At 40.4% G+C, this 12,858-nt stretch overlaps 1 protein-coding gene across 3 annotated transcripts in view; it reads right to left on the bottom strand.

Moving 5' to 3' along the window:
- Window positions 1–12,858, bottom strand: part of acsl3a (acyl-CoA synthetase long chain family member 3a) — a 165,891-nt gene that overhangs the window by 116,470 nt on the left and 36,563 nt on the right. For 2 of the 3 annotated variants that reach the window (XM_070883594.1, XM_070883593.1), the window contains exon 3: window positions 4,058–4,111. The exons of the other annotated variant lie outside the window; for it this stretch is intronic. In XM_070883594.1, the coding sequence (XP_070739695.1) occupies window positions 4,058–4,111 (54 nt within the window). The remainder of the gene's footprint in view (window positions 1–4,057; window positions 4,112–12,858) is intronic. 3 annotated transcript variants of the gene reach the window in all.

A 12,858-nucleotide genomic window follows, 5' to 3' on the forward strand; every position in this document is an offset into this window, starting at 1 on the left:
GTTTGTGTATTGCGGATGGGAGGTATTGTTCATGTGAAGCACTCTTTGATGAGTTGCTCTCAGAAGTGCTTTCAGAGCTCTGGCTCTGGGCATTGGCTAATAGCACCACAAGTTGTTGGGCAAGATTATAACATGGCAAGTTAGATGCTGGGCAGACCAGCGAAGAGCCCTTATTTAAATATTATAATTAGTCTAGAGTAGTCCAATCGAGTATGGTGTTTTCCAAGCGCAGGACAGACATCATCTGTCATATTGGACCTTTAGGCTCTCGTTTTATGGCTGAAAATGGGCACGGCCCGATTGAATTTCTAGTCCATTGAGGCTGAATAAATGAGGAAAAATCAACTATTTGCCTTATATACTCAATTTTCTACAACAATGATGCTTACAGAAATTATCCATTTTATATTAACCTTCTGGCTTAAAAGTACCAGTTATTTTTCTTCTCGTTAATTTTTTCCCATTCCTTTCTGAAAGCATTCATTGCTTGCTGTATAGTTCCACACACATAAGGTAACCCCCAGTATCTCTAGTTTGGACAATATGTGTTGAGTTTAAAGTGCTGGCTTATATTCAGTGGGTTATGTCTATATTGAGCTCCTGCTAAAACTTTTTTGAAACCACTGACATCACACAAACTCCCGACCATTCAACGTTAAAGTACAGGTACCCGAGAGAGCATTTACTTGCAACTTATTTTGCTTTAATTTATTATCTGCGCCAGTTTTAAAAATGGGGGATGATAAAAAATTACTACATGGTTTTATGAACCTTTCTAATAACCAGATTCCAAACTCAAACTGCTATTAGAGCACATTCAAAAATTTGCATCATAACCTTGATGTAAATGTGCATCAAGCTAAACTTGAGCACTTAATCTAGGCCAACACTTCAACACAGTATGGAGAAATTGCTGCATTTTGAAAAGTACTGTTTTTCTGGAGAAGATGTAAACCGATGCCTCATTTGCCTATTCCAGTGGTTCAGGTCAACATACAGGATCCCATGAAACTGGTCATTCAGGATATTCTGGCTTACATTCCTCCCTCAAAAGATCACCATCAAAAATTGGTTATTCGTCTCATTTGCTGGATTTTGCTGTGCACAAGCAGGCTGTCAGATATGCCATCATAAAATAGTGACTGCACTTTAAATGTAATTCGTTGGTAGTAAGCACTTTAGGATGTTCTAATGGCGTGATTATCGTATCAACTTAGCACAGCTTGATTACATATGCACCAGTAAATCGCACAAAGAACAAAAATTTAAATTAAATTTGCAAAATACACATACTGTGGTATTTGTGGGTTATATAGTCAGAACAATGACTTTGTACACACCACTTGGTCCTCGTCAGTTGGCTTTACCAACACCTGGTTTTCTTTTTATATAATGTGGGAATTGGATTGAAAATAAGTATGAACAGTCTGTCACATTAACTTTTAGAACTGGGTTATAGTTGGTAAACAAATTATTAAAGTTAATTACAAGTATCCGCTCCATCATTCTGCTGTCTTTGTTCATTTCTCCCTTCTTAATATCTCCTATGCCACATACAACACACAATGCTCCCAAAATGTTGCTTCCATTGTTCATTAAGCTACCATTATAGAAAGCACAAGAAAGTGGCAAGTGTTTACTTGTCTTTCAATTTTCCTTGTCCTTGGGATGCACCTTCGACAGTCGAACATGGAATAAATGTCTCGTACCAGGTATAAATCCACATCTTGCTACTGCATGGTACATCATGTCACGTAATATGCTGATAGTACAGTCCAAATAGGATCATTTTAATGGTAACTACCACTAATCAGACAAAATATTCCCACTAAGTGAATAATGGAACCCTGGGAGAATACTGCATCAACACATGTTTTTTTTAAAATACTGATTTACATACATCTGCACAGAACTTAAAATCCTGAATCCTAATAAATATTAAAAATTGTATTGCTCACAATACCATCTTCAATTTCAGTACTGCTATAGTAGTTAAATACTGTGCAAATTGAGGGAAATTAAAACAATATTTGCACAAGTCATAAATGTTTGCTTCAAAATGTTAATTACTTGGTTTGTTACCCCTTTTAAAGTTTGGATTTTACTCTAATTAAAAGAACAATTATTCATTACTTCACTACATTAATCCAGTCCAAATTCTTTCGACTTGAGGTATAGAAAGAAGTTCTAGCCACAACACTTTAAAGAACCAGTTTACAAACCTGCATGTAATGCTTGTGGTGGCCTGAACTTTCAATGTATTATAACAGAGATTGAACAGGAGTTTATGCCATCAGATCTTTACAGTGAGCTAGTTAGTTGAGCAGTGGAGGGAGAGAGAGCAGAAGGGAAGTTTGACAAAAGTCAGAAGGTAAGCCATCCAGCACCACTGTGCATATTGCTGTCAAAACGTGGTAGAGAGCAGCAATAAAGTTATCACCCATCCTATTTATCAGAGAACGGGAAATTAAAAGGGTATATACCTAATCTTGGAAATAAATGGTACTAGTAATATGCGGAATTTCAACATTTGTAGCTCAGTGAAAATTGTGTTTATAACACAATGTCATTTTTGTTTCCAATGCAATGATGATGACTGCTTTATCCCAAGCTCAGTCAGCATTGTGATACAAAGCAGGGTTTGCTCTCATTACCCCTGTACTTAAAAGGGTTTGTATATGATTTCTGTAATGCCTAAGCCTTCAGTGTGGCCTCATTTACGAGATTAGTTCTCAATTCTTGACTGAAAGCATTGTTCAATTGTGGGGAAATCTGGGAAGTTATATTACGAAAAAGGGATTATCAAAAACATTCCATTTACTTTGTGTTATGTAACTCTAAGCCATTGCAAATAAATTAGAAAGTGGATTGGTCCAAAATATAGAACCAGTATGCAGTTTGTATCATAGGAGACCCTGTGATTTACAATTTTATGCAATACTATATTTAAAAGAAAACCATAAAATTATCTTAATTTCCCCCGCACTATTTCATGGAATTAGGAAGCAGGCGGGCAAGTTACTGCTAGCTCTCTTCCAATGAAGCTCCTCATTCAGTCACTATGTAGTGCACAAGAGGACAACTTATTGGATGGTGAACAAAGTACTATGTAATAATTTGTCTAGGGGTTCAGGGGTGGAGAGAGAAAGGAAGTCTTTCTTGGGTCTTTCTCTTTCAATGTGGATGTGCAGTCATTGCTTGCCATTTCCCTCCCTTGGGATGGTGGAGATTTTCTCCGTATGGGGAATCTTGAGCACAGTTCTTACCATTCTGTGCACAGTCCTTTAGGGTAGGAATACAAAGTGCCAACCATTAAGTTTTAGCTTTATTTATTGCACTGACATGGACATTTCTTGTATACTTTACTGTGCAACACAACAGATTATTCCAATATACTCCTATTAAATCAGCTAAAGAAAAAAATCATGTGTATCTAGGATAATTTTTGCCACGGTTATTAGTAGAAAGACATGGAAACAATGTTCAAACTTCAACAACCGCAATCAGCTTTACTAAAAGCATTATTAAACGTAGAAAGAATTTACGTCGTCTACAATAACTAGCACCACTCAAAAGTGAAGGGGACTGCCTAGGGGAGAAAACAGAAGGGAGGTTTTTTTTTTTTAAGTAATATTAAAAATTGTAAATTAATAATGAATATTGTACTTATTAACACAAGGTTTTCACTTATACCTCTTGCAATCAAGTAATGATAAAGGACATGTCTCATGGAAGCACGGCCCTACTACTGATGAGCATACAATATCATAAGGAGTTATTAACAGACCTAAAGAGATAGGTTGTTTACTTTATATATAGAGTTAAACTAGTCCTGAGAAATTGTTCGAACACAACACTTCAAGCTGAGTGTGCAGAAATGAGGACTCGTACGCAACATCTGACTAAATTAAGCAAGCGGACATATTAAGGAACTAATTTATTCCTCATGCTATTCTTATACCTACACTTGTGCTGTACAGATGAACTGAAATCACTACTTAATCTAGTTTAAGAAATACCTAGAATATTTCAATAGGTTATTTGCGATAGAACTTACTTTCTCTGCCACTATGACCTTTTCTTCTTCCTGCGCTGTCTCATCTGAAGAATTCTATAATGTGAAGGGTCAGAAAACAGTGGTAAAAGAAAGAAGCACCTGTCCTGCAGGACAGGAAACTTATATTTTTACCTTCTTCTACTAAAATATGTCTAGTTTTAAAATATCTAACTTACATAAACTAATTGCACTAAACTTTATTAATAGAACAGATGTTTTTACATTGGAATGTGACACAATGTATTGCACAGTAAGTGAACATCAGAACTAGAACTCCTTCTCCCTCTTAAGACCAATCCTGTAAAGGAGCCATAGTCAGGTACTTGGTAGCAATAATACCACACGAATATTGTATGGAAATGCACATCGGGAAACACAAATAACATATATATTTTTTGTCAACTTTGTATTTGTCCTTGAATGCAATTTTGCTTATCCCAGACTTGGCTATTTTCTCTGTGGGACAAAATATATATATACTTTTTAATTAACTTCTAAGTTATGAGTTTTGCTGTCCAGAATAATTTATTAAGATGGGCTGCGAGTAGTATTAATGGATATTAAACTATTCAAGCTGCAAAATGTGTTAGAGCATAAATGAAGTCAGTCACAAATTGCTAGAAAATGCTTTTGTATTATGATTTTGCACTCTCTGTGCAGCATGGAGTTAGAGACTTTGTGAACAGTTAAATAGACCAATTTCTCATACTTTGTAGCAAATGATTCCAAAGCACCAGTGAGCGTGCTCTCAAATAGCTCCTGCCCTGCTATTCTGCTCACTGCAGGATCACGAAGAGGGCAACAGTAGCAAACAGTAAACAAATTACCCCAAAAATTATTCAATTTAATTTTATCTCAATAACTCCACAATTTTTTTTAAACTTTGGCTAGAGCTGTTCATTATAATTAAATGATACCACTTGTGTGTATGAAATACTGTCAAGATTACTTTGGTTAATCATTTAAGCCAACTTTAACTAAAAAAAGTCAAATATGAAAGAAGGGAAGATATTTGGTACTGCGAGGCATACAGCATTTTATGTTAAATCATTCATTACATATACATATCCCTGCCATTAAAAATCTGATACACATACCGATCAATATTGGAATTTGTGTACTGACATCCACTACCAAAAATATTTGCTGATGGTATTGTTTTAATCTATTAAATTCTTCTCGCGTGTATATTTGTTTCTTTAGAAGACTCAATTTGACTTTGGTATACAAGCTCACTGAACTGGCAAGGCATAAGTGAAAAGTAGATATTCAGTAAATGATAGAAACATTGGTTCCAACAATAGAATCACCGCAGAGAGAACTGTAATTTTCTGTGGATTAATAACCAAGATCCAGATCTTAGTTTGCAGAGAAGGGTAGCATGAGAAAAAGAACAGATTTGAACGAAATAAAATTATTTATTGGGATTTATTTTGGATTAATAGTTTTATAAAGCAAGAGAGGAAAGTGAACAAAGAGAACAACTCCAGCACTTCTAGAATGGTTAGTGGGACAGCATGTTTAATTTGAGTTGAAAGGTATTTTCTTATGTTCAATTCAGATTAAGCATCTCCAAACAAACTCTGAAAATGCTAAAATGCAAGTTAACTGCGATTGCAGATCTAACACATCTGGAGAACACCGAGCGCCAATTTATAAATTAAATGAGAATGTTTCTTCCACAGTACCAAAACTCACCCTGTGTTCAGTTACAAACTGATCCTAGAAGTGGGTCCATTTTGCGGGCAAAGTAGAGGAGCAAAGTGGTCAAATTACCATTGAAGAACAAAACATTTTACCCTTTCGTTACTGTCCCTCTTCGAGCTCTGAAGGCCATGAAGAAACAGCAAAACAATTGTTAATCCTCTGAGTACCCAACAATTTTGCAATCGATCTTTGGGCTAATTTCTCTTCTCTTCTCTTCAAAATGGCAAGTGGCTGGTAGCAGATGATCGATCTTAAGTAGGAAATAGTGTTGGGGATTGAGACACAATAGTCACAATTCTTCAAAAGAAGATAGCATTGAAAAGGTGTCTAATATATCCAGCAAGGAAGTGAAGGGGAAATAATTTGCTAGGCCATCTGGTCCTGGTACATTGCATTAGATTTTAAAAATCAGAGGCAAGATTATCAAAACAAATCCAGAACTCTAGGTCCAGAAAGCAGGAGCATGTTATGTGAAGTTCACAATTCAAGGACTAGTAAAAAGTAATCAATCATTCTATTCCTTTGTTCTTCACATATCGTGGGTAATCCATACTATAGCTGAGGAAGTAGTCTTCTAGGAGCTCAGAAATATGAATCCAGTTTGGACAGACCTAGAAAACCTGAAGCCTCTCAGGAGTATAAATATTCTAGCAGTAAAAGATCATACCAGTCAGGAGGTTAGCTTTTAAAATATTTGGCAAGTTTGATCTCGGAGTTTCCTTTGTTCTAGAGGAGCATCCTTAGACATTAAAAAAAAACATTTATGCAATAGAATTCAAAAAGATTTTCAAATCAAAGGTTCTATTAAAATAGAAAATAAACTATTGCACCTTCCACCAAAGGTTTAGTGTGAAAATAGTCCTATATGGTGTGCTATTGAATTATACCGATGTAGATAGTCCCAAGTTTGTTCTTCAGTATGTGCCAAGTCAGCTGATCTCAGCTGGGGCAACATTGGAATGCTACAGTTGGCCTCATTGCCCTTAGGCTGCAGAAGGAAACAAATGCAAAAAAAACAGTATGGATACAGAAATTTGTTGACTCGACTTCCACTTGATCAGCTCACAAGGATTCAGTCTCCAAGTTTACACAAAAATGAAGAACTATTCGAATCAGAGGAAGATGGAGGGTTACGGGGAGAGACAGCAAGACAGTGGAATTAGTTTTGTTGCTTTAATAGATGTGATGGGATAAATGGTCTCCTCTGTAGTTTTAAATTGTAAAGTTCCCTACTCTTCTCACCGAGGTCAATGCTGATAGCAAAACTGTTTTCTACAATAACTATTTCACACCTTGTGCTTCCCTGTTCATAGAGGTATTTCACAGCAGACAGATGTGTTTATCATACCAGTACTACAGTGCCAACTAAACCACTTGCAATTCACTGTGATACAGCTTGCAAATTGTAGCTCTTAAATGAAATCTTGGGGTACAAAGTGAAATGTCCAGAGAATGGAACATCCATATGTGGCTCTGCAGTTTTTCAGGAGGGGGGGGGGGGCGCGGCGGGGTGGGGGGAGGCAGGTTCTACGGGAAACCAGAATGGACATGACACAAGATTAACTATCATTGTATTCCCACTGCAAAGTCAGAGTTCACTCAATCCTTCTTGAGCAACAAGGCATGCAGTGTGGCAATTTAGAGAGTTGCATAGGGACAACGCCGTTGGTTCTGATGTTAGTTCAAAGGCTTTATAACAGAATTTCCTGCAAGCTTTGGATGAAAAAGATGGCTATTAATATCCTTTAAAGGTGACACAAGGGAAGAGTTATCATTTGCAGCTGTTCGTTTTAATTGAAGCCCCAGGTGAGTAGATATTAACCACCTACACAAAACTTGCTTTCTCAGTTCCAGGTTACGTGATGACCCAGTTATTGAGATAGATGTAGACCTTAAAGTCAGAGATAAGCTGCTACTACTCAAACAATTGACAAAAGTCTCTGGATGAAGAGGGAGATGGAACAGTAGTATTATATATTGGAAAAATCAGCTGGTGAACTGGAAATGCAAAAACTTCCACTGACTTTCCCTCATCATCGTGTGAAAATAGGCATTATTGAAATGGATTTCTGTGAACTAGTGCCCAGGACATAGTGCCTAACTGCCAAAACACTAATCCAACAGTAACAACTTACATTTATTTAGAACCTTTAAAAGGTAGAAAACATCCAAAAAGGTGCTTCACAGAGGCATAGCCAGACAATAAGGAATGCCGAGACAAAAAGACATACGAGGATGGGAGATCAAAAGCTTGGTCAAAGAAGAGGGTTTTAAGGAGTGTGAAGGAAAGAAGGGTCGAAGGTGAGTTTTTTTTGAGAAAGTGGTGCAGATGGGACCTGTACAAAAGGGACGGTCTGCACTTGGGCAAGACTGGAACTGATGTCCTAGGGGTAACATTTGCAAATGCAGTTCGGGAGTGTTTAAACTAATATGGCAGGGGGATGGGAACCTATGCAGTGAGACAGGGCGAAGTACTATGGAGTCAGAAACAGATGGTAGAAAGGTAAAAAGCAATAGTGGAAGGCCGAGTAAACAAAGGCAAGAAACAAAAAGGGCCACACTACATCAAAATTCTAAAAGGACAAAGGGTGTTAAAAAAACAAGCCTGAAGGCTTTGTGTCTTAATGCAAGGAGTATCCGTAATAAGGTGGATGAATTAACTGTGCAAATAGATGTTAACAGATATGATGTGATTGGGATTACAGAGACGTGGCTCCAGGATGATCAGGGCTGGGAACTCAACATCCAAGGGTATTCAACATTCAGGAAGGATAGAATAAAAGGAAAAGGAGGTGGGGTAGCATTGCTGGTTAAAGAGGAGATTAATGCAATAGTTAGGAAGGACATTAGCTTGGATGATGTGTAATCTATATGGGTAGAGCTGCAGAACACCAAAGGGCAAAAAACATTAGTGGGAGTTGTGTACAGACCTCCAAACAGTAGTAGTGATGTTGGGGAGGGCATCAAACAGGAAATTAGGGGTGCATGCAATAAAGGTGCAGCAGTTATCATGGGTGACTTTAATATGCATATAGATTGGGCAAACCAAACTGGAAGCAATACAGTGGAGGAGGATTTCCTGGAGTGCATAAGGGATGGTTTTCTAGACCAATGTGACAAGGAACCAACTAGGGGGGAGGCCATCTTAGACTGGGTGTTGTGTAACGAGAGGGGATTAATTAGCAATCTCGTTGTGCAAGGCCCCTTGAGGAAGAGTGACCATAATATGGTGGAATTCTACATGAGGATGGAGAATGAAACAGTTAATTCAGAGACCATGGTCCAGAACTTAAAGACGGGTAACTTTGAAGCTATGAGGCGTGAATTGGCTAGGATAGATTGGCGAATGATACTTAAGGGGTTGACAGTGGATGGGCAATGGCAGACATTTAGAGACCGCATGGATGAACTACAACAATTGTACAACCCTGTCTGGCATAAAAATAAAAAAGGGAAGATGGCTCAACCGTGGCTATCAAGGGAAATCAGGGATAGTATTAAAGCCAAGGAAGTGGCAAACAAATTGGCCAGAAATAGCAGCGAACCCAGGGACTGGGAGAAATTTAGAACTCAGCAGAGGAGGACAAAGGGTTTGATTAGGGCAGGGAAAATAGAGTAAGAGAGGAAGCTTGCAGGGAACATTAAAACGGACTGCAAAAGCTTCTATAGATATGTAAAGAGAAAAAGGTTAGTAAAGACAAACATAGGTCCCCTGCAGTCAGAATCAGGGGAAGTCATAATGGGGAACAAAGAAATAGCAGACCAATTGAAAAAGTACTTTGGTTCGGTATTCACTGAGGAGGACATAAACAACCTTCCAGATATAAAAAAGGGGTCAGAGGGTCTAGTAAGGAGGAACGGAGGGCAATCCTTTTCAGTCAGGAAATTGTGTTGGGGAAATTGATGGGATTGAAAGCCGATAAATCCCCAGGGCCTGATGGTCTGCATCCCAGAGTACTTAAGGAGGTGGCCTTGGAAATAGCGGATGCATTGACAGTCATTTTCCAACATTCCATTGACTCTGGATCAGTTCCTATGGAGTGGAGGGTAGCCAATTAACCCCACTTTTTAAAAAAGGAGGGAGAGAAAACAGGGAATTATAGACCGGTCAGCCTGACATCGGTAGTGGGTAAGATGATGGAAACAAGTATTAAGGATGTCATAGCAGCGCATTTGGAAAGAGGTGACATGATAGGTCCAAGTCAGCATGGATTTGTGAAAGGGAAATCATGCTTGACAAATCTTCTGGAATTTTGTGAGGATATTTCCAGTAAAGTGGACAAGGGAGAACCAGTTGATGTGGTGTATTTGGACTTTCAGAAGGCTTTCGACAAGGTCCCACACAAGAGATTAATGTGCAAAGTTAAAGCACATGGGATTGGGGGTAGTGTGCTGACGTGGATTGAGAACTGGTTGTCAGAGGCAGGAAGCAAAGAGTAGGAGTAAATGGGTACTTTTCAGAATGGCAGGCAGTGACTAGTGGGGTACCGCAAGGTTCTGTGCTGGAGCCCCAGCTGTTTACATTGTACATTAATGATTTAGACGAGGGGATTAAAGGTGGCATCTCCAAATTTGCGGATGACACTAAGTTGGGTGGCAGTGTGAGCTGCGAGGAGGATGCTATGAGGCTGCAGAGTGCCTTGGATACGTTAGGAGAGTGGGCAAATGCATGGCAGATGCAGTATAATGTGGATAAATGCAAGGTTATCCACTTTGGTATTAAAAACATAGAGACAGACCATTATCTGAATGGTGACAGATTAGGAAAAGGGGAGGTGCAACGAGACCTGGGTGTCATGGTACATCGGTCATTGAAGGTTGGCATGCAGGTACAGCAGGCGGTTAAGAAAGCAAATGGCATGTTGGCCTTCATAGCGAGGGGATTTGAGTGCAGGGGCAGGGAGGTGTTACTACAGTTGTACAGGGCCTTGGTGAGGCCACACCTGGTGTATTGTGTACAGTTTTGGTCTCCTAACTTGAGGGACATTCTTGCTATTGAGGGAATGCAGCGAAGGTTCACCAGACTGATTCCCAGGATGGCGGGACTGACCTATCAAGAAAGACTGGATCAACTGGGCTTGTATTCACTGGAGTTCAGAAGAATGAGAGGGGATCTCATAGAAACATTTAAAATTCTGACAGGTTAGATGCAGGAAGAATATTCCCAATGTTGGGGAAGTCCAGAACCAGGGGTCACAGTCTAAGGATAAGGGGTAAGCCATTTAGGACCGAGACGAGGAGAGTGGTGAACCTGTGGAATTCTCTACCACAGAAAGTTGTTGAGGCCAATTCACTAAATATATTCAAAAAGGAGTTAGATGGAGTCCTTACTACTAGGGGGATCAAGGGGTATGGCGAGAAAGCAGGAATGGGGTACTGAAGTTGCATTTTCAGCCATGAACTCATTGCAGGCTCGAAGGGCCGAATGGCCTACTCCTGCACCTATTTTCTATGTTTCTATGTTCTTAGTGAGGTGAGTCAGTACCTAAGGGCAGGAAGACATTTACAACATCTGCTAGCATGGAGGAAGGAAGGGAAGTGGGGTGGTCTGCAGATTAGTAGCAGAATGTAGGTCTCATGAACGATGAGCTCAAAGAGGGCATGAGAGGAAACTAAAAGGTAGATATGGGCTCAGGCCTAGAGCATGGTGGAACCTTGGGGGAGGTTTGGCTTTCTCTGCAAGAGGAATTTGGGGGGCGGGGCGGGGGGGCAGAAGAAAGAGGCAACAGAGGCAGTTGAACAGAGTCTCAATATTAGTAATAAAAAAGTCCATGAGCTCCTCATTGTTGTAAGTGAGGATGGACAGGCATGGCACAGGGAATGTACTTGAGAGACAGAGGATCAACTAGGCTGAAAGAGAGTAAAGGTTTTGTTGAGGACAAGATCAAACGTGGGCATGAGGGAGCGGTTAAGCAGATCAATGGCTGCAAAGGTATTGTGGCAAATGGGGAGTCGAAGGCTAGGCAGTTGGGACTTACAAAAATGCTTTTGTAAGTGATTTGCAGGGGGGGCCGGGGGGGCAGGGGGAAAATCAGTTTTTTCCAGGGACGGACACAGAGGAAGTGGAGTTGAAAGAAGGTAGGGAGATGTGGGTGCTGATGGTTACAAGGAAGTGTGCAGAGATGACCACGGGAGTAGAGAAGCCATAGGAGGTCGAGAGGGAGGCCATGATTATGAGGAGGAGAGTTTATATGGAGGAAGAGGTTAAGGGAGGACAGGAGATCAGTGAATTAAGGAGAGATAGGGAAAGGAGAGCCAAGATAAAGATTGAAATAACTGAAGATGGCTCAGTGCGGAGGCCGAGAGAGGAAAGAAGGGAGAATAACGCAGTGAGAAACTTGGGGTGGGACTGGGGGGGGGGTTTTTTAGACAATTTAAGGATTTTAAAGGAAAGATGAGAAGGATCGAACAACATGAGATGTTCAAAAGGAGGAGCAATTACTAGAGGAGAAAGGAGAAAGAGACCAAGGTGTAATTTGGTGATAAGGTCCACTTAGGCAATTTAGGCAGGGCAGATGGTAAAAAGTATGGCCTGGCAGGAGACTTCAGTAAGAGGGAACGGTGCGAGACAACTTTCAGTCAAAGCCAGGATATCAATGCAATCATCAACAAGATGATCATGGTTGGCAAGTGTTTTGTTCAGGAGTGAACAGACATACCGGAAGCAGCGCCGGGTACATCAATGGACTCAATAGAATGCTAAGAGACATACAGTGGATAGTTGTGGGATTATCTAAATGGCCGTCGGGGTAACAGCTCCCTCGGGATCTCCCCGGCAACTTTCCACCCTCAACCTCCCCCCTCTCATTGTCTAAACTTCCCCAAGCCCCAGCCCTAATGGACCCTAATAGGGGGTCTTAAACACTTAAATCCCCACTCTAACCCCAACCCCGCGAATCCCAGAAGTTTGGGCCTACCTCAGGCCTCCCGCCACACCACACATCGGCGACTCGCCGTGACCTGGGCCTCCAGGCTGGACCTCCGACAGCAACTGGACGACTTGGCACGACCTGGGCCTCCCGTGGCAATTGGGTGGCTGGACTTGGCTATCGGCACCCCCCCCGCCCCGGATCTGGACCTTGCCTTCCCCACTG

Source organism: Pristiophorus japonicus, chromosome 6 (genome assembly GCF_044704955.1).
Source record: "Pristiophorus japonicus isolate sPriJap1 chromosome 6, sPriJap1.hap1, whole genome shotgun sequence".
Taxonomy (NCBI): domain Eukaryota; kingdom Metazoa; phylum Chordata; class Chondrichthyes; family Pristiophoridae; genus Pristiophorus; species Pristiophorus japonicus.